Below are 27,443 nucleotides of genomic sequence, written 5' to 3'. Positions count from 1 at the left end.
TATTTGTCCGTACGTTCAAGGTCGCAGTTATAAGAGGAATTTTTGTTCATTTCCAGAGTCCAGCTAGCAGCGTCATCTATATAACTTGCGGTGCTAGTTGCGCCTATGTTCATTCTATACAGAAGCTGAAGTGCTCATGCATTTGCAGCTCATGGCTGAGGTGCTCGTCAAGAAACTCTTTACAGCGGAAGAGCCACATTTCGTAAGCGCAAAGCAGCTGTGCAGCTTCTGAAATTAGCTCAACAGCTAAGTAGTTACGATAATTTCGACTTGCCAGAAATGCACCGCCACGCGTGTGAGGGCATATGTTTTCAGCGGCTACCAGTGCACTGCGTAGGCGGCGACCACGCAAAGGAGCCCCATTCCAGAAAAAGAGGCGGCGGGACGGCTTCGCGCTCGAGTCTGCACTGCAGGATTGACGTGAGAGTGAGATTAAAGTGCAGGCACCGGACCACTTTGGTGCATCGACCACTGTCTAGGCTCCTCTCATTCGAGGCGGAACTCCTGCGCATACGTTGCTGCCGGCGACTGGGAACACATTCGCCGCTGCCGCCGCCAGCAATGCGGCCCCGTTGTGCGTCCGCGACAGAGCCCCACGCAGGCGGAACAGCTTGTGCGTACGCGTGCCCGAAACGCAAGCGCTTTGCCGCCTTTGTGGCGCTTACTGTTGGCAACGTGTCGGCGCCCTGCCCACCTGACTGGGACGAAATATAAATTTGCCTCTGCAGTTTTCAGCGTAATTGCTCCCTCTTGATGCTTGTAATTGTCGCATTGCCACACCTACGTAAAGGTTTTGTCGCACTTAGTTACGGTTTTTCGCAATAATTGGGGAATTACTAGTAGTGGTATTAGACCTTTATTCGGCCGTGATTTACAGGCAGAGCATGTCGACCGCCTAGGCGACCAGACGTCACGGTTCTTCCCTTCCTGCGCCAAGCCAGTCGAGCAAGGTGGTGCTGGATAGAGAAGGGCGGGGATAGGAACCCGACTGCTCAGCAGCCGGGCAGTAGAGGAGGCAATGGGTCAGGTCTGCATAGATAGACGGGCAGCTGGGACAGGATTGGTCTGATGGATAGCGATAGAGAAAGAGGCGGGAGGGGGTGATGACTGCATTCATTTGGATGTGCCGAAGAAGGCGAGCCTCCGACGCTGTGAGTGATGGATGAGGGGGAGGGTAAAGGCGTTTGTCCATCGAAGCTGGAGGTAGACCTCCTTACAGGGTGAGTCTTCCACCGTCCTCCGAGGTCTTGGCCCATGGGATCAACGGCGCACGGTAAAGAGTGTCGCGGGCGAGCTGGCGGGCCAGTTCATTGCCGTCAATCCCTGAGTGCCCTGGGACCCTGCGGAGGAAAACGATGGAAGGCTGTAGTGTGGAGATCTCTCGTTCGACCTGCTGCTCTAGTGCAGGGGGCAGGGTGCGGTTCTGTATGTGGCGGATGGCGGCATAAGAGCTTGAATAAACTGTGTACTCTGGGAGAGAGGGAAGGAGCGCAAATGACTGGAGGGCATGCGCAATGGCGAGGACCTCGAGGGACAATGCGTCCGGAGGGCGCAGGTACGGCCCGCTGGTGTGGGTTTCAGGTGCGGAAAGGTGGGCATGTTATAGGGCGTGCCACAGGAACCTCAAGGAGCCACAAAAGGCATCATTGTGGCCACAACAGGCATCAAAGAGAGGCCGCATGGCTACGGCCAGCGTACAGGACGGGGGACATGTTGGTCGGGAGGGGGAGGATACGGCAGTCGGGAGCCAGGATGGGAATACGAGAGGTAAAGGTGGAGATGGGGAATGGGGGAGAGACCCGCCTGAGCCATAACCACGGACCCTGACGGGTAAGGGAAAGCCGGGCAAGAATTTTTGTTGTCATAGTAACGAAACCAGCGGAAGCAAAGTTTGTGTCGGCTTTTACATTTCCTCATTCTCATTACGGGGGCGTATTAAAATAACGTGATTGGGTAGAGTTGATAAATTTGGTGCATCATACCTTAGCAATCTCCGATTTTTCTTCCTAAGTAACTCATGGGCTAAATAGCAAAGAATGATCGAGGACGTAGAGAGGCAAAGCACGATGCGTCTAGAAATGGATATGAAAAAACCTAAAGTAGTGTTCAAAAGTCTCGGAAGACAACAACAGTTTACGGTAAGCAATTAAGCATTGTAAGTGGTAAAGAAATTCATATACTTTGGGCAGTTTGTGAACGCAGATCCGGACCAAGTGAGTGAAATAACTAACAATTAGAATTGAGTGCAGTGCGTTTCACAGGAACTGTCAAGTGGTGAATAGCTGATGATGATGAATTTTAATGGGGCTAGAGCAGCTTTTTAGATGAGCGCCGTGGTGCAAGATTTTTAAAAAAATCTACACAAGATGGGGTCACAGGCTCACTTACCAAGCATTTAACCGCAGAGAAGAAGAGCACCAGGCCGGGGGAAAGCTTGTACCCATTGTATCACTGGTGGGTACCTGGCGACATTGGGCGTCGAACGCCGCACCTCCGGTACGCGAGACAGATGATCTAGCGACCGTGCCACCGCTGCGGTGTGCTTAATAGCAGCAGTTTTCGAATGTTCCTCAAGAGGAAAGTACATAACCGATGTATTTTACTGGTGCTCACCTGTGGCTAACGAAAAGTCGAACTATGATTAAGGTCAGCGCAGCGAGCCATGGTAAGGAAAATGGTGGGTGTATCGTTACGAAAGAGAAAGAGAGCAGAGTGGGTGGTGTCCTATTCGGGAAGCAATGGGCAAGGGCAGGGCGTGTGATACGAAAGCAAGATAACCCATAGTATCTTGAGGTGATGGAGTGGGATCTAACAGAGGGCAAGAGTAACAAGAAGGCCAGGGGGTTAGGTTAGCGGAACAGACAGGACGTCTGCGGGGATAAGGAGGTCACATCTGGCACCGGACAGGTTTAATTGGAGGTCGTATACAGTGGGCGTAGTTAGGTTGATGATAATGATTGTACATTGTAATTGTCTTACTGCTCGAAGAACAAAAACAAAATAAGGCTGTTCAGAGAGTCTTCGCTGTCACTTACGTTACAGGAAAAAATTTCATCGGCTCAGCTTTGAAGCGCCTTTGCTGATCGTTGCTAAATAATGCTACATTGCGTTATACTCTTCGGACGCTACTACTGCCACACTCGGCTGAAGTGTCGCGGAAAAGACGGGCGCCCGTTTCGTATACACTCAAAAGCTTTTTGCACGCGCGGAACTAATACTGTTCCGTCTATGGCTCAGCCTCACCGCTCTCTGTGTCGGCCACCAGGAAGCCGTAGAGGCTCAGACCGCCTTCTTCCCTTTACTTTTCTTTGCACTGGCTGGCAGGTTACCTTTAGGTTTTCACCTTCTTCCATTCCCAGCAGTGTTATTACTATTTATTATACCGCATTTACACTGGCGACCTTAACCAGTTAAGGTAACTACGGTTCCCCGTAACTATAGTTTGCCGCGCTCACACGACAGACGAAACTGCAGTTACGCCACCTAGCCACGGTTACCCGAACCGAGCTTGCTGCCCCCCGTTTGCTACATTAACCGACAAGATGGCGGCGTCCGTGGCAGCCAACGTTACTAGATTACGTTACTAGATTACCTTTTCAGTTTGCAAACTCCGGCGCCGCGGGTGTCACCCTTCCCTGTCCCGCCAAGCGGGGGCGCGCTCGTCGCTCTTTGACCGGCCTCTCGGCACCCACGCTGGTGAAGTCAGCGGCGAAGCGTTGTTGTGCCGGTCGTTTCTTTGTTGCCTTCAACTGTGCTGAATGTTGATCGCTCTACTGTGTGTGTGTGTGTGTGTCTTAATAAGATTTAGCATAGTGGGTTTCTAGGGACGTTGCTCGTGCGGCGTGTGCTCCCGCCTCAACTCAACACAGAAGCGTCCGTGCGCCCGAGCTGCGTGCGCGTCTTGCGGATCGTGCGGCGCAGCTGTCTAGCTTGGTCTGTCCGCTCCGAAATCAAGGCAAGATCAGCGCATCTATGTAATGTGCGGCCAAGTTTCATACTGACCGTCGCGCACGTGTGTGTCGTGTGGGCCTATGACAGGTCCTGAATGTGACAAGAAATGCCGCGTTGCTTTGTGACTGGTTGCCGAAGTGGCTACGATTCTACGAAATCCGCGCCCGAAAAAAGGCATTTTTTTAAGCTGCCCGCTGATGCTGCGCGCCTTAAACAGTGGCAACGGGCTACACCAAGACAGGATAAGGAGCTGTCCAACTGTTGTGCTGTATGCGACCTCCACTTTCACGAGGAAGATATCCTGAAAAACTTCGTGCACAACGTTCATGGCGACGTAGTCATAATACCGCGTGACAAGTGGGCTCTTAAGGACGATGCTGTGCCATGCATATTTCCGAATTGCCCTAAATACTTGTCCAAACCAGCACTAAAACGCAAGGCCCCTGCCGTGCGTCCACCACTTCGGCTCAGGCGCCGAAAAGAGCAAAGGGAAAATGATGAAGAAACGATGCCATCGAACACATGCGATTCTACCGAAAGCAGTGACGGCAGGGACAACAGTGTTGTGCTAGATAATAACACACCGCTGTTTGATGAGTTGTCTTGCATGGCAGCAGCAGGCCAGCGAATGCAGGGTTGGTCGCTTGAAGTGGTTGGCACTACAGTCGTTGTGTACAAGCTGATAGTGACGGAAGGCATTCTGGAAATTGACAGGGCTGTGGCAGTGTCAAAACGCCGGACCGTATCAGTCAGTGCCAAGGGTCGACGTGTGCCACCAGTTGCATATGCAAATGATGTGGATGTTGAAATGAAGACATGCGATGACTTAAAGTGCCTACTTGCGGGCATTGAAAGGCTAACTTTTGTGAAGGTTGCCCTGCTCATAATTACCCGCATGTATTATCATCAGCTGTGGCCATTAATGACGGTGAAACATGGCACCGCAAATCATGCACAACACTCAGTCAGACTGCAACCTGCCAGGAATGCAGGAGTCTGCCCCAATCTCTTTTCACGGCGTCGTATGAAAACCAACACTTTGAAGTCTAAGAGCACCAAAGTGAAGTCCTTGCGCAGAAGGGCAATACTAGCTACAACTCAAAAAGAAAAGCTGAAGAAAGAAGTGGCCACCATGAAGAAACAACTTCAGAATATGACAGAAGCAAGCGTGGAACGTGCACTTGACATTCTTCCAGCGAAACAGCATCTGGCTTTCAGGACTGCTTTTGAAGCAGCAAAGGCAAAATCAAAAAATGGGAGGAGGTGCACAGAAGAGTGGTTGATGACATGCCTTCTGCTGCAGATTTCAAGTCCGAAGGCTTACAAATTACTATCTGATATGCAGCTTTTGCCACTTCCTACAAGAGCACGCCTCCATCAAATCATCAGTGGCATACCCTGCAGGTACGGCTTCAATGAGGTAGCACTGAAGAATATCCGAGACCATTTTCATGAGAAGAGCCAGCTCAGAAGGTTTGCAGTGCTACTGCTTGACGAGATAAAACTCAAGCAATCTGTTGCTTTGAGCAAAGCGTCCTGCCCAAATGGATGGATTTGTTGATTATGGTGATGTGACAGGTGCAGCCACTGGCCAATTCGCTGATCATGCGCTGGTATTGATGTTTGTGCCACTTTTTGAGGGCTGGGTTCAGCCTATAGCATGTTTTGCCACAAGAGGAGCAGCACCTGGGCGGATCCTCGCACAGCTCCTGTTGAATGCTGTGCTGCAGCTGCACAAGCATGATGCTTCAGTGCTTGCGGTTGTAAGCGATGGAGCAGGCAACAACCGTTCCATGTGGACGAACCTGGGAATATCGGGAAATATGATGTCACCACGCAACTACATTGAGCACCCCTGGGAGCCTTCGCAGAAGATCATCTGTGATGTTCCACATGTCGTCAAATGCATTCGAAATCATTTGAAAAAGCACACATATGGAATGGTAAGAGGAAATGTGTACATGCAGTTACAATGATGTGCAACGACTGATGTGTTTCCCTCTTTCAGGCCGGTGATCATCAGATCAACTTCTCACACTATGTTGCGCTGTACGAAGCCGAAAGGAACAAGCACACAAGAGTTGTGCCGAAGCTGACAAAAGCACATGTTGCCCCAGACAACCTACAGGAGATCAGCGTCCATCTTGCTACCCAGGTTGTACTCTCTAGAAGGCAGCGTATAATCATTTCTTGGTTATTTCTTTAACTAATGCATCAATGCATTTTTTACAGTTATTCAGCCGTGGGACAGCTATTGGCATTCGCATATACAGAGAAGGTAATGCCGAAGGCATGATTGGTTCCGAGGGCACAGAAGCACTCACCAAAATTGTCAATGACTTATTCGATGCTTTGAATATTAAGCTGCCTGAAAGAGGCATCAAACGTCACTCGAAGGAAATACAGGCAAGCCAAAACACCTTCCCTCTGTGCCTATTAATTCATGCATGTTGACATTTATCAAATGCTGACATTTTAACTCGATTCATTCAGGTCATCAAAGGCTTTTTGGACATGCTGAACGTCACAGAAAAGAACTCCATGGAGGAAGGTCTCAAGCTTTTTGCATCGCAACTAACGACAGAATCCCTCCGTGTCACTTTGCTGTCGGTACTTGATATCATCGAGTTCCTTCTGGATCAGGGTGCCCACTATGTTTTAACAGCAAAGTTAAACCAGGACCCCTTGGAGGTGAGGATGTGCTTGCTTCTGTTTTATATGAGTGTAGAGCTATGAGTGATGAAGGTCATTGGTAGCTAACAAACTATATATCTTTTCCAGCGTCACTTCGGACTTGTCCGTTCATTTGGAGGGGATGAATCACACCCTACAGTGGTCAACTTCACCCAAATATTTCGCCTTCTCAGTTTGTACACACCGATAAAGACTGCTTTACGTGGTAGTGTGCAAGGTGTGGCAGGGAATGTGCTCGTCGGTGTCCAGGACACACTGAAGATGACAAGAGCGGTTCACCGCATTAAGCAGGCTTCTTTACATGGCTCCATTCAACAAAAGCTAATAGAGATGACATCAGATCCTGCCAGGACGCCTGATCAGCAGGACGATGACCACTGCTACTTCAAAGGAGATGTGGGCCATGCTGTTGTCTACTACTTAAGTGGATATGTAGTCCACAAATTTGAGAAACTCACAGCATGCCTTCTGTGCCTAAAAGACATAAGCAGTCCATTGCCCGTTGTTGGCTCTGATGCATACCTTACAACTTACAGGAGCTTTAAGGAAGGTTGCATGAAGCATCCAACAGTTAAGATGTTTACGATCATGAAAACTGTTAATGAAGTAGTTTCTGCTACATTAGACTAAGCTGGCCTGTGCATGAACATATTCTGGAAAGTGCTGAAAGAGCTAGAAAAATGCAACCTTGCTCGCTTGGGCTGTGCTGAGCACATGTCGGCATTCACTTGTCAGATATTGAAGTTCATTATTGTGACAAGAATGCACTTTTTTTCCAGAGATGTTAACCACCGACTAGAAAGCAAGGAGAAGGTGGCTGTCGCGAACAAAAAAGCGCGTCTCTTGTAACTCTTTGGTCCTTTAAAAGTGGATACCAGTACGATGTAGATATTTGTTCCTATATGGATTCAATAAATTGTTTCCAATCTTACTTTTGCTATTCCCGTTATTTTTCGCGTTCTAAGCCCTTAGTAACAGCGAGGTTTCCGACGGGTAGTGCTTTATTTTCCTTTTAAAAAGCATGTATGCAAGCGATGACAGTTTTGGTTCAATCCAATGATTCTTGGCTTTAGGTTTTAATATTTTCGGCAACGTGCGATTCTTCTACCGTTTCGGAGCTCGCTGCAAAGAAAGAGTAATTTTGTACAAAGCTAAATAAATAAAGAACGATACCCGACGAACGAGCAAGATCTAGGTTCATCTTCACAGCTGGATAGGGGTCCCTCTTAGCATTAGCTAACAATTCAGGCATCCAGGTTGTATCTGTGTCGCCCAGGGCCGCTCTCGCGGTCTGAATACCACGTAGCAGCCGCGCATTCAACATAATGCTTGTGCACTACCTTCGGAAATATGTTCCTTCAACGTAAAAGTGCCGTGAAACACGGCGCGAGGGCTTTATAACAACGGCTCGTACGACGAGACCGGGTGGACCGGGCCAACAGCGTCGGAAGCGCCACCTCGCGAGCGGGAGCGGAAAGGGGCCGCGTTTGGCCGCCGAACCCCAGCGGAGTTTGCAAACTGACCAGGTAATCTAGAAACGTTGCTGGCAGCAGCAACATCGAACGACTCGTCCTTCCAGAGTTGTGTCATCTGGCTTGATTCAACAACCGCGGCCCTGATACGCTTCTGATACGGATCTGATGCGGTAACACGCGCAACGCTAGGATATATGCTGCGATTGTAGCGGAACTGAACGCCGGGCTGCCGCCGGGACAATTAAGGCCCATACACCAGCAAACAAGTGAAGTTGAAAATGGAAAACCTCAACAAGAAATATGGTAAGTGCGACCTTTACCGAACGATGCTCGTGCCATCGGGTTCTTGGCGCTGTTTTCATAGTGCAGCTGAACTGCTTACGTCAGCCTCGCATGTGCGACAGTAGCATTTGTTGTCGCTGGAGCAACGCGTCGATTCTCTTCGCCGTCGCCGCGCAGCTCTCGAGTGTCGAAGACGATCTTGAGAATGCATTGTTGAGGTTGTAAGGGCTCCAGAGTAATGTCCTCAGGCAGGAGCAGCATACGCAGCAGAATCTTCGCTCGTGCATGCGTGCACGGCGCTGCATGCAAACTTTGTTTTCCTCGTTACACACGTGTTGTTCGTCGTTTTTATTTGCAAATTGCGAGCTGCAGCGCTGACAGCATTGCTGTACGCGTCGCTCTTTCTGGCTACCTGCTAGAGCAACAATGTAGTTAACTGAATTTCTAGATTTATTTCATATTTCTTTACCAGGCTTTACTGTGTACTAGCAGCATTTGGGATAGTATACACAGTGCAGTCTTGGAAAGATATATGAAAGAAATAAATCTAAAAATTAACCAAGTAAGACATTGCTAGAATGACAATAGTTGAACCATAATGCACAGTCGTGGCTTCAATTGCAAAGCAGCAACTAGCAGGATGTAGTTTAGCCACACGGCAAATGTAAATTGCATGCATTAATTTCACCAGTACCTGTGCATATGCATTAGACACTTATCTATGAAGTTGTATTCTTGCATTGAGAATGTGTACAGTGAAGCATAATCCACTGAGAGAAATGCTGCGATCACAACCTTTAAATGTTTTTGAGTGACACATTTAATAGCTCACATCATTTTTATTTGTCCAGGCAGTTGAGACGGACAGGCACTTCAACTGGGTCGCCTGGCGTCCCATGGATCTTCTACTGGCAGCTCCAGTTTCCTTGGCTGCCTTCCCATCAACGATGATGGGCGAATCGAGGAAAGTTTAGAGGTAATTTGTGATTTATACCATTGCGTGTAATCTGTCGTTCAGATCACTTCAGAATTCTATTGCTGCTCCTTTCTCAGTGCGGAACTTATACTCATAGAGAATGAAGAACAGACTCAAGCAGTTGTGTAAACCACTCCCACAAACATGGGCACAGGGCCACGTCTACATTTTTGCCTTATGCTGTTGTTCTTTGTCATGAAACGTGAACCAACTAGCCAAGCAACTCCGACTGCTCGTCCATAAATCCTTGTTTTTTGCTAGCAATTCTACATATCGGTAGTTAGCTGGTTGTCTCCTCATATACTTAATGTTACCATGCCAGAGCAAAGACCGCTTTGTTGTACAGGGAGTTCAATGTGCAATGCTGGTTTAGGTTACGTCCTTTTTTTTTCAGGTGGGAATCATATGTCGAAAGGCACACACTACGGACAGATACGACTTAAGTTTCTGGTAAGATGAAGTTATGGTATGCACCAGAATTTCGGTGCCTTTATTTGTGTGACATATTAATATTGCTAGTGCCCTATGACAATTCATCTTTCACACCTGGGCACATGCAGCTTCACCTTCATCCTTCTCTCTTGTAGATACTCATATTCGTCTATTGATTCCATTAGCAACTGGGCTTGAATACAGTGGAGTAATACAGCAACCTGTGGAATATAAGCTGTTATTGTGAACTGTTGTTTCTCTACAGGGACACTGAAGGGAAGTAGCAAAGAAAATAATAAATTTCTAAGATGTCTGTAATGCCCAAGTAATATAATAAAACAAAGTGGTGGGCTAGTTGGTGATTCATACTTGGAATGAATGACAGCGTAAAAAAGGACAACCACAGAAAAGCGTTCTTTGTGTCATGTCCTCTTCTGTGGTTGTTCTTTCTTGTGCTGTCTTCGTTCAAGCATATAAGTAATATCTGTATTGTATTGCGTTTTTATCTATAAGCTCTTTATGCATGCTTTCTGTATTTATTGCCATTTTACACAAAATACACTAAATTGCAAGTTCAGTGCTGTCTATTCCTTCTTTCTGTGTCATCCCATTTTCGGGCTGTTTTTAAGCCTTGAATGATGAACCAACTAACCCAGCAATATTTCCTTTGGAACCATTGAACAGACTCAGCGGGGGGGGGGCTCTAACAACCATGGGCATTAATGGCAATGGAGAGCGGAAGTGGCACTTGCGTCTTCAAATCGCAGCGCCTTGTCGTGCCAGAGTTCGCACTTCACCTTCCATGTACTTCTGTTCAACTCAACTTCATCAGCTCGGTTTACCCTTGGTCAACCATGCCCCACATGCTTGCAATTGTTTAACATAGTGCTTGTTATTGACTTTGATGAGCTTGGTATACTGTCTTGTTCAGCTGTTCATTTATTTATTTGCACATACTGCGAGCCATAACTTTGGCCCAAGCAGGAGGGCACACAATTATAAAAACCATAAAACCATAAGCCGCAACATCCACAAGTCATTTAAAGGACATAAAATCCAACATTCATCTCAACACCGACACCAGGAGCTGTACAAAAATCCTCCAACTCCTTCACAAATTATTTCGAGTCACATAAACCTAAAGGCGATTGCACTCCGCAACAGTATTCAGGAAAAAACTGAACTGAACCCATTGGTTCATGTGAAAGTTGGGGCTAGGGAATGCTGATGTACATGGCTGGATCTTCATATATCTATTTAGTTATGTTCAGGAAAACAAAAATTTGAACCGCTGCCTTCTTTCCAGTTTGGCCATCATAAGTTAGAGTTTTTGTAATTCATTACATTAGGACACATTTAACCTCTTTTCTGAGATGATAACATGTTGTCTTGTATGTTTCATCATGTGCAGCTGCCAGTTGTCAATTAGGCACCAGACGGCTCGGAAGTGCTCCTGTCATGGGAGGACAGCCTGCCTGAAGGAAGTAGAAGAGACGACCTCTCACAACTTGCGGCCAGCTCCCCCATTTGCAGTGCCAGTGCTGCAGTACCTGTACTGCAAAGCACAGGCAACAGCAGCAGCGACACAAGCAGAGCCAGTGATGGCGTAAGCAGCAGTGCCACAGCAGGGGCAAGCAGCAGTGCCGGTGCTGACACAAGCACCAAAAGAAGGGAACCCCAAAAGAGCCGCCACAAGCGACAAAAATCTGCTATAGAGCAGCTAGTTGCCCTCCACAAAGGAGAAAGCGAGGCAGCAGCAAAGGCCGACTGCAAGGCACACAAAATGCGCAAGATAATGGTGCGCCTCCAGAAGGAAGCGACTGCCATAAATGCAAGCATGGTGCAACTGCTTGCAAAATTTCTAGACAACAAAGAAAATAATGACTTGCTCAAGAAAGAGTGATCAAAACAACTGGAAGTTATTTGATATTACAGCATGTGATGAGATGAAATCTTTTGCTGCTGAAAGTTTTGTGTAGTGTTTTAAACAGTGAATTGTATTGCGCGGGCTGGCTACCGCAATAGCTTGCAATATTAGTTATTAACAGAGCCCATTCATACACTGCAGGGGTACACAAGTGCAGTAACCAAACAAGTCTGTTGGAAGTACACTGCTGCTGCTCTCGCAGTAACACTTCACCTGCTTCTGCGCTCAGAACCAATGGCTGTTGCATGTTCACCAGGAACTGTTTGCAACAAGGCTGATATTTTTCTTGCAACATAACTGTTTTTTTTTTAGGTGGGGGGGGGGGGGGGGGCAGGGCGGGCAAGTTACAGAACAGTGGGGAATTTTGACAACAGCAAAATAATAATGACAAAATTGTTCACAGAAAGCGTACTTTGGTTTAACGAGTTGGGATGGGAATGTAATGAAATTTATCACACTGTAAGTCTTTTACAGCTCTCATTATTCGGTCACATTTACGTCACATTTTTGTGTTTGCTTTGTGTGTGGATTATGTGTGCAAAAATATGAAGCTTCCACCTGTGACCGACATGATTTCGTTACCTTCATGAGCAAAAGGAAAAAATTTCTCGCAACTATTGCTTAATCTTCGACTAGGTACAAAATGTTCACTGTAATATGACTGCAAGTACCAACAACTTTTTTGGTCAGAGGTATCCGCTTCCATTGGGCTAGCATCAGGTGCATGCAACAGCCTAGCTTAAAAATATGGTGATACCCAGGGAGACCTTATTGGAAAGGTCTATATAGTGAATTCATTTCATTCACTATACTGCTTTCAGAATAAAGTTGAATGGTGCAACGGAACAAACACAGGAAGACACAGAGACAGAAAAAGCGCCACTGCTGTGTCTTCCTTTTTGTTCCTTTGTGCCATTCAACTTTATGATAAACCAACTAACGCCTCAGCAAGTACTTCTGCTTTCAGAAGTAGGAGTACAAAACTAAAAGCTTGTCTTGATGAGGTTCACTGGTCACTGACCAAGGTCAACAAAAAATGACGTTTCGGGAGCGCTACGGCTCCCTTCACAAGGGAGCCGTAGCGCTCCCGAAACGTCATTTCTTGTTGACCTTGGTCAGTGGCCAGTGAACCTCATCACAAGGGAGCCGTAGCGCTCCAGAAACGTCATTTCTTGTTGACCTTGGTCAGTGACCAGTGAACCTCATCAAGCCATGATTCCTGACCAGACGGTATGCCGTCGAACCCTCGACTACACTAAAAGCTTGTACTACTTGACAAGGTACCAACAAGTTGCTGATTGGCAACGTGGCAAGACGACGGCCAGTTATACACGAAAATTATAAGCAAACAGCAAGTGATAGAATAGCTGCCAATACGGAGACCATGTGACACAAACACAACAATGAAAAAGGTAGTACAATGGCAATGAAACAGCAACATAAACAGCAGTGCTCAACAAGAATGAATCATATAAAAATTGAAAACTCATGCTGGCATTTTACTATCGTCTGTGAGCAAAACTGTTTGAAGAAATAAATTTGTTTACAGGAAGTAATGAAATCTTCATTATTAGATCATTAGAGATTGTTGCATGTAGGTGAAGGTTTGCTTGTCATAAGGAGTACTAGTAGTTGGTGCAAACCACTTCGTTTTGTAGTTTAACAAGAACCAATAATTAAGATTAGCTATATAATGCAAGACTATTTTCTGAAAGCCTGGCCACGACGGCGGCTTTTCAATGGAGGTGTAAAGCAAGACATTTGTGTACTGTGCAGTGTCAGTGCATGTTAATGATCCCCATGTGGTCGAAAATTCTGCAGCCCTTCACTACGGCATCACTCATAGCCCAAGCTGCTTTTGAACGTTAACCTCTATAAACCAAACCTATTTTATGAAGAGCACGTAGGTTACGAAGATTACACTAGTTGTAACCCTCATAACCTTCACCCCAGTAGGGAGTATGCATCATGTGTGTGCAATGGTAGCCATTTAAGGTGAGCCGATCCCAGTGTCTGCTCCTTCAATAATGTGTGTGTAGCTCTGTTCAGGGCTGTTCCCTCTTGGTAAAAGTGCCCTTCTGAGCTGCTCTTGAGTTTCCCATGAACTGGGTTCTAGCTCAAGGCAAGGTGCTTGGCCAGGGCGTCCTGATGGCCGCACCTGTCGTCTCTTCCCGGTTGCTTGTGCACACCGGCTGAGGCCGCCTTTCATCAGCGCTCTGCACCACACCAAACTAGCTTGAATCACAGCGGTCACTGAGCTGCTCACAAATGTTGTACAGCACACAAGCAGCACGGATCACATAACTGACATTGTGGGTGTCACACTCAAGGCCTTTCAACACCATTCTAAAGCATGCCTTGACAAGTCCAAAAGCATTTTCGACAACACGTCTGGCACTCGGCAGCCGGTAGTTAAAGGTCTGTGAGGGGGACCCAGAGGCACCTGGAAGGGGTACAGCTTCATCAGGTGCGTCTGCAAGGGGAAAGCTTGATCACCAAGAAGAATTGTGCCAAATCCCACACCTTCAATGAGCTATCTTTCTTGTCAGAACAGCTCATTAGCCAGAGTAGCTGGCAGTCGAGACTTCTGAAACAGTGCCGGGTCATTGTCCCTACCAGGGCTCCCAACATTCACGCATAGGAAACTGTATGTGTGGTCGACGACAGCAAGTAGAGTGACATTGTACCACCCCTTAAAATTGTATTATTCAGCAGCTTCTTGCTTTGGGGGGCACACCTCGATATGACAGCCATCCACTGCACCGACACCTTGAGGGAAACCACAGAGTGCTGTGAAATTACACATGTGCTCGTGAAGCTCAGCTGGTGTTGGGAAATGCACAAATCGTGCTTCCAACTGCTCCACAACCACGCTTCAAAATTCGTGAAATATTAAATTAACTGACGCAGTGCTCACGCCAAACAAGCTGGCAGCAGTCCGCTCAACTGCTGATGCTGCGAGGCGGTACAAGCCGATCGCCACGCGTTTCACCAGCGGAATAGTTTTCCGCATGTTGGTATCTTGCCGGCTCATGCTTCCACAAACAGCCACCGTGTACCGGAATGTGCCGCGGTTGATCCGAAAGCTTTCCCGGAGTCCGCTGTCCGGAAGGTGCGGAATCGTGGTCTCGTACCATGAGTCTGGGCGCGGGTACGCCGACAGATTTCGCTCACGGACGGACAGGTGCGCCGCCGGCAACAAAAAGAGCTTCGGCCGCCCCCGGTGTCACCTCCTCGTCTCTTCCAGCATGACAATTTCAGCGCTCAGCGCGAGCATCTGTACGCGCAGGCGTTGTAGCGCTGCTTGATGCGCCACGAGCGCAGCCCAAAATTGAGCGTCGCCCTCGTTCACGACAGGCCTGCTAAGGGCCAACATAGGCTTGACACGCAAGACGTCCAAGGATCTTAACTACACAAGCACAGCACTCACTGCAAAGAGAAAGCCATGAAAATAAACAACGAAAGCAGTGAGCAGTGATGCGTCGCAGCGAGCAGTCACGGGGAAAAGAGGCTGAAGTAGCCAAAGTAGAACGCGCAGTCGGCTACGAAGTCGACTGTGATCATTGTTTAGAACTTGTTTTTAGATTTCGTCTAACGACAACCACAACCACAAAGAAAAAATTTTTAAGCCGGCCTTAGCTCAAGAAACAACGTTTTTCCTCTTATGTGTTCTTTTCAACGTAGCCCTGTTTAATAATACGCCTCAGTGGGCGACGTTTTAACTTCAATGAGGCGAATATCACATGATCTGTTCCGTCGCACTAACCGAGATGGCTAAACTGTGTGTAAGCGCGGCGAACTGCAGTTAACTCTAACCGCGGTTAAACGCTTTAACTGCAGTTAAGCTTAACCGTAGTTAAGGCTGCCCGTGTAAAGAGGGTATTAGGGTGGGTTGAGACGAACTGAGCAAGTCTCTCGTATGGACGCACTTTTATATGCCGCGGGTACAGGCATAGGCGCGGATCACAGTTATCCACGAGCCATTGGCAAAAGCACCAGGAATTGAATGTCGCTTTTGCCCACCCTGCAGCCTAGCTGAAGAGCAGCCTTCCGGTTGTGGCTGAGTAGAAATCGACGTGGCAAGCACCGCTTAGCTCTGATGAAAAGAGTGCAAGGTGCAGGACGAGTGTGGAAAAACAAAACAAACTTGAGCAACGCGAGATTAGTTTCGCTGTTTAAGCGCCGTTAAGGCGTATAGTGTTGCGGAGGCGAGGCTCGCACGCGGATGGGAGATTGCTCGATGACACAGTGTTCACGCATACGATGCAGCACTGCAATCTACCGTGTAGCTTATCGTGAGCTTGTTGCGGCGGCGGCGCAGGGACTTCTGGGCTCCGGCGGGGAGGCGTCGGAATCGGCCGGGCGGCCCCTGACGCCGCCGACGCCCGTGCTGGTCGAGGCCCAGATCCGACGGCTGGCAGAGTCGGCGGAGCTCCTCGTACGCTCGCTCCCTCCGCACGCCTTCGTCGACCCCAGACCGCACGGCCGAAGGATGTGTAAGGACCTAGAGGTAGGTGACCGCCTGTAGGCAACCCTGCTCGAACGAATTCCAACACTGAGCGACGGGGGGGGGGGGGGGGGGGGGGGGGGATAGTACATGATTACAGAATATACAACTGAGCCGGGGACGAGCTCGTTCTGTTTGCTTCTCTCCTATGTCCTGTCCCTTACTCAGTTTTATGTTTTTTAATCCTGCTGAAACGTTTCATTTAAGAATTCCCGTGATTCTTTCCGTATAGCGCATTTTGAGGCCGTAATGGAATATGCGGTGTGTATAGGGGCTATGCGGACAATGCAAGTGGAAAATCGAAATTCGGATGGACTCTCTATGACCCGTGAGACGTGAGGCTTAGTGTCGCGAAACATGAGCTGTGGGAGAAGCCGTAGAGGAGGCATTGCACAGCACCTTCCTTACACAGCACGCGGCCGTTTTCGCATTTCGCCTGCGTCGAAATGCCGCCACTCGACGTCATGCACATCGTGGAACTCATATGGAAGATGTAGGAAACTATTGTGGGAAACACACGGAAAACATATGCAGAAGCGGATGGCTTTTCATATGTTTTCATATCACGTGGACTTGATATTCCCGTAATTCCCCGCCCGCCGCTCATACCGAACGTTATTCAAAATAAGCGCTCTTTATGGCGCGCCATGATTCGAATTGAAATTTTTGCTTATTTTTTACCGGGTACCATTATTAAAAATAAAGTCTTTTTTTTTATCGTGTACCGTTTTTAAATAATAACCCTAACGGACGGTAGCGCCACTCCATGAAGCAAACTGCGCTAGGCTCGTCTCCCTTCCACTGTGACTTGAGACGCGCTCAGGCACATCTTGTTTGCTTTCAGGACAAGGCCGGTGCATTTACCCTTTCTTCCTTGCGCCAACGTGCCTTCTAACGAGTAGTGAGGCAGCCCTGGTGGCACTAACAAAGCACAAACGACGACACTAACGCAGACAGTGCACCCAACTCTCATGAATACTCCTTAGGATGAAGGCGTTTCAACTCTCCGCAATCGAAGGCACCCGATTAGTCTTCCGCCGCAGCAGAATCGGTACATACATGCATGCCTGTACACACGCACGCGTACTCAGTGAGGAAGAATATGTTGACTACGCGGAACCTTTTTCATTCAAAACTTACCGTGACCTACTTAACCAATGGAAGCAACCAATGCATTAGGCAAATTGCACATATGGCCTTCTATAGGCTACTTCGTAGAAAACCGGGATGAAATGAAGGCTGAATAGTTAAAGGTGCACTCAAGAGGAATCTGAACTCGTCTTTTTACCGCGGGAACTCTATCTGCACTTTCCGGGCATTCTTAGAAACTTCGAAATATTGTCATGTGCGGCGGACTGCCCTAATTAAATCAGATTAAACATCCCGGCTCCCGCTTTTTTTTTATTTTTGAACTCAACGCGGTAGGTAGGAGGAGTCAACCAACAGGTCAGCCAGTACCGTGGCGGCTTGCTGCTATGCCATCGGCGGAGTGATACGTAAATCAAAGAGTCCACGTGTATTTTTATTTCCGTCGGCGTAATTTGCGGCTATATTGTCTGTGACTGAAAATGTTTATTCACTGAAACCTAAAAAAAAAAATAAAAGCGAAAGCCAAGCCGCCACTGGACTGGCTGAAAAGCACTCCACGCGTTGGTTGACTCCGCCTACCTACCGCGTTCAGTTCAAAAAAAGGCGGGAGCCGGGACGTTTATAGTGATTTAATTAGGGAAATCGGCCGTACAGAGCAATAATTCGAAGTTTCTAAGAATGCCCGGAACGTATATAAAGAGTTCCCGCGGTAAAAAGACGAGTTCTGGTTCCTTTTGAGTGCACATTTAAGGTCTGGAAACGCGAGACGTATTTCAACTAGTCATCCTAACCTTCCCAGCGACTGTGTAAAGGTACTATTAGGTTTTTGAAGGCCCCGGGCGGATTTATTCCCTGCGACGGTCACAATAAGAAACTGGCACCTAAAGTTGCTCGGACACTGAACGGTATGTGCCGCGTACGGAAACAAAAGCTTTCATTTGGCGCAGCTTACCACATTTGACACTGATTTTAAGTCCTGTTACTGCTTAGACTGGGGAGACAATATACGGCTACTATAGTGCCGTCGAGCTGGTGGTGTCACAGAGGAACGCCCTTACAACTGTAGCCGCGGCTCGTTATAAGTCGCCACTACGGCCTTTCTTTTTGATTATGGGAAGCACTCCAAATCATCGGATATAATTACTGTAGATTTCTTCACTTGGTACATTTAAAACTAGCGCAAGGGTCAAAATATTACCAGAATACGCAGATAAGGCACTGCTGCTGTTTGGACCATGTCCTTAAAAAAAAAAATGAAAAGAGGTTTTATGGGGATTTAACGTCCAAAACCGACTCATGCTATGAAGGACGCCGTTGTGAAAGGCTCCGGAAATGTCGACCACATGGGATTCTTTAACGTGCACTGACATCGCACAGTGCACGGGCCTCTAGCATTTCGCCTCCATCGAAATTCGACCTCCGCTTCCCGGATGGAACTGGCGTCTTTCAATATCCAAGCAGGTATCATTCTGTCATGCTTCAGACGCTCACTAACGAAATAGGCTGCATTCCAGCTTTGTAGACAAGGTGATAATAGTAATAATTAGTTTTGGGGGAAAGGAAAAGGCGCAGTATCTGTCTCATATATCGTTGGACACCTGAACCGCGCCGTAAGGGAAGGGATAAAGGAGGTAGTGAAAGAAGAAAGGAAGAGATAGGTGCCGTAGTGGAGGGCTTTGGAATAATTTCGACTACCTGGGGATCTTTAGCGTGCGCTGACATCGCACAGCACACGGGTGCCTTAGCGTTTTTCCTCCATAAAAACGCATCCGCCGCGGTCGGGTTCGAACCCGGGAACTCCGGATCAGTAGTCGAGCGCCCTAACCACTGAGTTAACGCGGCGGGTTATGTAGACAAGGTGAAAACGCTGCTTTTGTCCGGCTACCCACCGGAACTTGTGACATCCGTGACTGAGTCTACCCTAAGGAAGACGTGCGACGACTTGGAATCAAGACACGTGTCGCAAACGTGTCTCGGTGATTCCTTATCTGCGTGGCACCGCGCACATCCTAGAAAAATTTGGAAAAATAGCAGGCGCCGATGTTGTGTTCTCGGTGCTTGATCGTGTAACTGGCTTGTACCGAGCTGTTAACAAAAATTGCAAGCAGACTAAGGGAACCACGAAACACAAACAGTGCTTCATCGCTTGTGCTGAGGCTGTGCTTCATTGCACTCCGCTGTCCTGCTGTGACCAATATGTGGGGCAGTCTGGATGGTGTCCTAATGAAAGGTTAAAAGAACACGGTTGGAAAGTTTCACAAGTAAATTCTGGTCACCCGGGCATTCACTGCGGAGACATTGAACAAGCAAATATGCAGAAGAATCAGTGCGTGCTCTGGTGTAGTGACATCGCAGTGGTTGCAAGGAATCGTGAAAGATAGGCAACGAATAATCGAGGCTGGATGCGCAAAAAGCGGTGACTTCCGGGGGAAGCTTAATCGTTTTCTTCCTCTTATACTTAGCATTTGTTTTCTTTTGTTCATTGTTCTCGGCGCGCATGTTGTGATTCTCTTTGGAGTCACCTATGTTCTTGCACATGATGTCGCGCAAATTAACTAGGCAGCGCTTTTTTCGTTTTGCTCTTCGTCCTACTGTGTGTCTCAAATTGCCCCGTCCGCTGCCTTTGAGCCAACCAGCCTGCGAAATTTCGTAACCCACTCCAGGAGCAGTCTTTCTACAATGCGGCTTTCAGTTTTCGGATACCGAACGATGCTGGGCCGGTGCACTTCTTACCTTTTCAGTTTACACAGCACTGATCACGCAAAGACAAAAGGAAATTTCTGCAGATCAGCCCAAATCAAGCATAGAGGGGGCGCGACACGGCAGATTATGTGCAGCCATGCCGACCAGTGTAAGAGTGAGGCCTGCTCTCGCGTTAGCAGGCGATGGTAAGGTGTCCAAAGCAAAGCTCTGCGCCAAAAGTTGTTGCTCAAAGTCTGGTCCCATGGGAAATTCGATGTTGTTGGTGCTGACCGCACTTGTTGCGTCAGCCCATCCGCTGCGTGTCTCCAGCAACAAACTGTTCCCCTCTTTCTTTCTTCACGCGGGAGGAAGGCCTTTGTCAGGCATTGCGCCTTTTGTCCTCCTTTCTTGGGTGTATGTGCTTCGAACACGAAAGCCGAAGCGTGGAGGGAAAAATGATATTGTAATCGATGACTAGCAGGACTTGATTTTCACTACGGTGGCGCGGTGCGTTATCAGACAGCGCCTTTTCCACGACAGCATCAATTTTCGTCATCTTGCGTTCACGTTTCAACTGTGCTGTTAGCGTTTCATCTGACCCTGAGGGTGGATGCATTTTAAATAAATTCCTTTCAGTTCTACTATACAACACAATCTCTTCAGCGACGGAGGCACATCTCCAGTCCCTTAGACACAACTAAGCCAGAATTCGTGGGGCTCGTCCCTCAACTGACCTCTACGCGGCTGAAACAAGGTTCATGTTTACACGGACGTAAAGTGCAGGTGTAGTGCAGGAAAAGCAGGCTATATGGTGCGTCGTGACAACAGTGCCAAGACTCTTTTATATGGCGTCATGACGGATTCAGACTTCGTACTATATTTTCTCTGTCTTCCTCGAGATGCGCTACACTGAAAGAGGCCTTCAGCGCCCATTGTTGGGGCTGTTGCAAGCAGTTTCGTGCGAGCGATATCAATTCTGACACTGGCGATAAGTCCAGGGGCATTAATTTTAAGGCGAAAACCTTTAATGGCTCACACTTGCGGCCATGACCTTGTCCGGTCTCAGGTCATGTCCGGCCTCAAGTCATATCCCACCGATGACTAAATTAACTCGATAAGAAAAAAAAATCCTTGTGCACGATTGGATTCGAACAACCATCCTTCCGTACCGCAGCCGAGCGCGCTAATGGCACGAGCAGGAACACTTTATTTTTCATTCTTTTTACAGTCCCACAATAATTTTTGTCTAGCGTAAGGACTTTGGAGAGTGTTCGCGGAAAGGCGTCAAATAAGACGAATCCCGCCCAAACGCCCTCCAGTGTCTCCAGCATTTAGGATTCAGAAACAATTGTGTATACTCTCTAACCAACATCACACATCACTGACACAAGCAGCAACACCGCGTTAAAGGCTTTCGCCTCACCGCACTTTAGGTCAACAAAATGCCCGCCTGAATTTTTTAAAAATTGTTAGGTAACTGTGGAATATTGTAAGGCGATGTTCAATTATTCCGCTGTGTACCAAAATCTTTATGCTATAAAGTTTGTCCTTCGCGCACATGGATTAGTTACGACTTCCGTAGTAAAGCAATGGGAAACATTCTTGTCTATACAAAAAGAGTTAACTGCATAAAAATGCAGGCCTGCATAAAAATGCAGGCAAGCGTTGTTGTCATGCCGCTCCACATCCAGCGGCATCCTCCACAGTAGCTATGGGATAACGTAACTTTCACGGGGCTCAGTTGTGGCCGGAATTCTTGCACACGTTACAGAGAACAAATAACCGATTACACCTACAAGTACTGCGTGTAACTGAATACAGTGGTGAATTAGAGCCCCTGGAATGTAACTGAACAATTACAGAGAAGTAGTCGTTTAATATTATGCTATTTTTCATCCTTTTTTTTTGGCTTAGCACTAACTTACTCTGTAGATAAATTTGTGCTGCTTGCTTCATCTATAGTCCGTCGCAGTACATATATCGTTTACTTCAGCTGCAGTAGTTTCTCCAAGTTTCCTTCGGCATTTTTCGCTCTTTTCATTGTGCACACACAAGAGTAGCGACGCTGAACAGTATCGCAATGTAGTACGCGCCACATGAAAGTGCGTTGTTTAGCATACGAAGACTGGCATGTCGTTGTGCCGTCAGCGGGGAATGCGAAGCGCGGAACACGGTGACTGTCGCGAATACGTTGACGTTCGTTGAAAAATCACCAACCGCGCCAACAATTAATTGAACGTGGAATAACTGAATTTATTGCTGGGTAAAAAGAGAGCTTGCAGAAAAGGTTCGATGCGTACGAGGTTCGTTTTGCGACAGGCACCTTCGTGGTTGTCTCGACACATCCCCTCTCGCCACTCGAGGGCTCAGGCGCTGAGCGATGCTCTCTCCAGGGAGAGCGGCTGGCACGCAGTAGAGGGGCGCCCTCCTCGAAGGGCGCAGACGGTCGTAAATAAGTCCGCACGTTTCCGCAAAAGCGAGGAATTGGTCTCAGAGGTCGACGCACGGAAAACCGTCGTTCTACGAAACATAACGTTCGCAACAGTGGAATCTGTCTGTCTGTTGTTGCCAGGAAGAAAGAAAGTGCACAGGCCTGCCCACTGGCTCAAGCCGAGCCACAGTCGCTACCACGTGCAGATAGTAGGAGAGTTTAAAGATGGGATACAAAGAAAGGATAGTACAGACGCGCGGTATAAAGACCAAGGCCGATCCAGGAGGCAGTGCAATACCGGGCCAACCGGTGGCGGAAGTGAAGCAACCTTCAAACTCTCCGCCTCATTTCCAAAGGTAAGTCCACAAAGAGAAGTTTATTGTGTACAATCAGATCCGCACAGAACGTGTGCACACACACACACACACACACACACACACACACACACACACACACACACACACACACACACACACACACACACACACACACACACACACACACACGCACACGCACACGCACACGCACACACACACACACACACACACACACACACACACACACACACACACACCCCCTAGGGAGCCGGCTCCGTATAATTAACAATCAAACAGACATGCTTGAAAAGGCGTTCACAATTCCAGGCCACTAGTTGAGCAAAGGGAACCATCGAATCGTAATCTCTTGAACAATAAATCCAATTGGGACCCGTAACAGATATTCTACGGGGTCCCATTACCTCAAGCAATCCGCTCAATCGGGTTTGCAAATGCAGACGCCCTCATACGCGCGGCTTTCCTGCAGCTCGACCGTGGCTGCTCTAACAGGAAGGAATTTCGTGCTACATTTGTGTTTGCCACAGAGTTCACGTTGTCGAAGTTATACCACTGGTTACAACTTGAAAATTGAAAATTAGTTTTGAGGGAAAGGAAATGGCGCAGTATCTGTCTCGCTCTTCGGCGGTCACCTGAACCGCGCCGTAAGGGAAGGCGTAAAGGAGGGATTGAAAGAAGAAAGGAAGAAAGAGGTGTCGTAGTGGAGTGCTCCGGAATAATTTCGACCAGCTGGGGATCTTTAACGTGCACTGACATCGCACAGCACACGGGCGCCTTAGCGTTTCGCCTCCATCGAAACGCGGCCACCGCGATCGGGATCGAATCCGGGTACTCCGGATCAGTAGCCGAGCGCCCTAACCGCGGAGGGTTAGTTACAACTTCTTTTTGAAAACGAAATCTAAGAGTCGACTAGTAATATACAGCAAAAAAAATAATAATTGGATTTCCGAAAACGCTACAGCTTACGTGAAGTAATAATTCATTACAAATTCAAAGACTGTAATTTGTTACAAAAAATTACTTGTACAAGACTGGTGGCAGGTTTACCTGCCGTCTACGGCGCAGCATTAGCTTCGGTCACGGAAAATACAGTTGTGCCACTAGAAGGCGCTTTGTTAGCCGCTAAGCGCGTTCACATTTATCGCCAAAAGACAAAGTGCTTTCTAACGGTATGAGGGCAGATGCAAAGGGATGACGTTGGCTTCCCCGCTACGCGTCACAGGTGTGCTACGTCGCCGTTGTTTATAGGCCTCGGCTGTAGAGTATGCGGTCGGGGACGCTTATAGATTTTGCCTTCGCCGTGACCTTCGGAGGCTGTGTTCTACGTTTCTTACTACTTCGTCTATCATACACCGCTCCCGCTGCAGTTTGCATTCCGATGAAAAAAAAGAAGTCTAAACTGTCACCTTAGTAAAATTACTGTTACATTGCTGTCAAACTACTCGGCAGGCTTTGACACCGTGCTGCACGCATCCTTCCCGGCTGCGACCCCAGCCATAAGATCAACCAAGTCTGGGTACCCGGCCACGCGGGAAACTCCGCAAACAAAGGTGTCGGCCGACTAGCCCGAGGCCTAACCAACCGGGAGGCCGGGTCCAGGGATCCAGACGCTCTTGTCGAGTGTGAAGTTCGCTGCAATTTGCGTGGCGCCGTTCAGATTCTTGGTCGCGAGGAACGCCGCGTTTGTGGAGCCACTTTGCCTCCGAGGGACGCCCGACTGGGGCTCGGCGGCGGCTGTAGTGTGGTCAGCGTGTCGCCAACAAAGGGACCCGTTCCGTCCCCGTCTCTCCTTCTTGACGCGGATGTTGTTGTGTTCATCGCGCCGTCAAGGGCATAACCCGTTTTGAAGAAGCTCAGGCAGGCACGGTGGTCGACATGTGTGCGGCGCCAAGGGGTTTCTGAGGCTTCGGGCATACGGGAGAGGTACCTCGTAGGACCAAGCGACCGTGAAGCGCTTATTACCTTGACTTCTGTTTTTTTCTTTTTCTGTAAAGAACCAAGCGTCTTAAGTGATAGTTCCTTCGGCAACCGTTTGTCTCGCATGCACGTGTGCGAAAGAGAAGACAGATGTCAAGGTTAGGAATGTAGTAACTTCTGTGCAGCGGGGAGTAGTAGGGATGTTTGTGCTGTTTGTGTTTGCTAGCAATCTCTCATTTCCCAAATGTTTGGCTGGTCGAGGGAATTGCAGAGTTTTGGCTTTCCTTTCCCAGACAAATGTTTAGTCGATATTCTTTCCCCAATCTGCAAGTAGTTGGCGGAAACCTTATTTCCCTTTCCCTAACCATTGATTGGTGAGGAGAGTCACTTGCTAGCTCATTGGTTGCTGCCGCACTAAGGTTGGAGATAGAGGGGTTAAAAGTAACCGCTGTGGGTTGAACTGGGGCTGAATTCGTTTGATCAACGATTTAGTCACGTTGTAAATAGTTTTGTCTAGAGTCACTAAATAAAGACTTAGAGTACCGTCACTGCAGCACGGCGGTAAGCAGCGGCGGCCATTTTGTTGTTTATCATTGTTGCCAGATTGCCGGTTCGGCGACCTCGCCGCTAACTTTGGCCCGGTCATTTTGTAAACAACGCTGTTAGCCACCCTGCGCGGCGGCGGGGATCGTAGCCGTACGGCATGGAGCCGCTCAGATGCAAACGGTAAGCGTTTTCCATCATTCTGCGAGTGGAAGCAGCCAACAACGCAGCAAAACGGCATCCTCGTATGCTCTTGTGCAGCTGAAATGCTGCGAGGCGCGGAATCCCTGGCGACTGAGTCGGTCACCGGCAGCACTCGCAGCGTCGCAGCAGTAGGACTACCACAGTTGCCCGACTGAAAACGCATAAGCCACAAAATGGCAGCCCCCATGAACCGTCGCAGTGTAAACAAATATCACGTCATGCAAACTGACCAATGACCGTGGCGGCGGCACAGAACAATAGGAGAAAAGAGTGCCGGTACTCTAAGTCTTTATTTAGTGACTCTAGTTTTGTCGTTGCTCGTTTTTGCTTGTTTTATTAATGTGGTAAATAAATAGTTGACCTCCTTTCATCGAGTAACGTGAATGTTTGCGAGTTAGAACCACCAAGTCATCAAGAAACCCCAATTTCATCATCAACAAGGTGTTTCCTATCAATGCCACCTGAAGGGAAAACTCAACTCCGGGGCTCCCCATACTTTTGCCGAAATTGCTAACCTCTACAGAGAGATAAGATGCCATATCCCTCCTCCTCACCCTGACTTAAATCGAGCGCAAGCCACCATGCTCCGCAGGTTACAGACACATTCAATCCTTAACCATTCTAGACTATACTCATCACAGACGGGGAATACGACCCCGCCTGCCAGAATTGTAACCAGGGAGAAATCGCCACCAAAGCGCATATATCCTCTGGATTTGCACGCGAAACCTGCTCTCTCCGAGGAGGGATGGAGCCAACTCCTGAGAAGGCCAGACAAGACCATCCGACTGGCACTCGTTTTGTGGACTGAGGAAGTCTCCCCCACCTGAGGTCCGCACCAGGCCCACCTGCCTTTAATCCCGGCATTCTATGGCTATAAAGTTGTTTCTCTCTCTCTGTCACGTTAAGAGCGCTAATAAAGCAGCGCAGTCATCCAGAGTATACATTCACGTGCAGCACAGCGTTTCCTCGCTGAAGATGTGGCCACACTGCATTTCTGCACCAGTGATCTCCGGCGGAGCGAAGCTGTAAAAGTGTTATCTCTTTATGAGGAAAAGCCGACACTGAAACGCACGAGGTGCGGGGCTAAATGACGCGCTCTGCATGTCGAGAGCAGAAAGACGACACGCGGCGCTGATACCGAAACGTGAAAACGGTTGGGGCGATTGCCAGCACACGTGACTTGAACTCAAGAAACCGGTTATCTTTCGGCAATTCTATTGCGGAGGATGAGTATTGTCACCAAAATGTCTATTGTTGATCTCATGTGGCCAGATTCGCGCACAGCGGCAACCTAGCGGAAAATTATGATATACACCATTGTGCATTATAGGTCTGACTCGATCGTCCTATTTATTCTTCCGAACTATATGTCGCTGCGGACGGGGGAGATCCTGGATGGCATGAATACCCCCTACGTAAATCTTGTTTCAGCACCGAAAGATTGATGTAAGATAAGAGGAGAAAAGAAGCCCCAAGAGTCTTTCGAGCAAAATCCCAGAGGCGCTGCTGAATGCGAGATCATCGTCGTCCTCGGTGATGAACTGCGTGATGCACTCGATCAGTCTATCGTAGGCGGGATACATGTCGTCCATCTGGACGCCCAGTGCTGTGCTCCTTTGCGGGTTGTGCTCCAGTAGAATCGTCACGATTCGCTATCAGGAAGAGGTTAACGACGTTGAGGGACCTGAGATCCTTTTGTAGAAACGCTGAAATTTCATGCTGCCACGGGTGCTTTTCCGAGACGAGTGCGCGAAATGGGATCCATTTTTGATGTGTCGTGGCAGTGAAACACAAATCGGGGTTCAAATGTCTCGCATCCTTCATCTTCGCTTACACGGCTTCGATGTTACACTTCTTGAGCAAATAAACGGCTCGCTTCTTGGTAAATTTAGGCTTGCAGGCCGTTACAGCCGCCGATGCCTTCTCGACATAAATGCGTTCTGTGATAACCACAAAAGAGCCTGTTTCATCACATAACGGAGCTCTCAGCGGTTA

At 48.2% G+C, this 27,443-nt stretch overlaps 1 protein-coding gene and 1 pseudogene across 3 annotated transcripts in view; both read left to right on the top strand.

Annotated features, from left to right (window-relative positions):
* nab (NGFI-A-binding protein homolog) overlaps positions 1-27,443 on the top strand; it is an 867,324-nt gene that overhangs the window by 646,564 nt on the left and 193,317 nt on the right. For all 3 annotated transcript variants that reach the window (XM_077628086.1, XM_077628088.1, XM_077628087.1), the window contains one exon: positions 16,059-16,247. In XM_077628086.1, coding sequence (XP_077484212.1) covers positions 16,059-16,247 — 189 coding nt within the window. The remainder of the gene's footprint in view (positions 1-16,058; positions 16,248-27,443) is intronic.
* Positions 5,745-7,494, top strand: LOC144094425 (uncharacterized; annotated as a pseudogene).

Source organism: Amblyomma americanum, chromosome 6 (assembly GCF_052857255.1).
Source record: "Amblyomma americanum isolate KBUSLIRL-KWMA chromosome 6, ASM5285725v1, whole genome shotgun sequence".
In the NCBI taxonomy this organism is placed as follows: Eukaryota; Metazoa; Arthropoda; class Arachnida; order Ixodida; family Ixodidae; genus Amblyomma; species Amblyomma americanum.
This window is presented reverse-complemented; position numbering and strand designations above follow the sequence as displayed.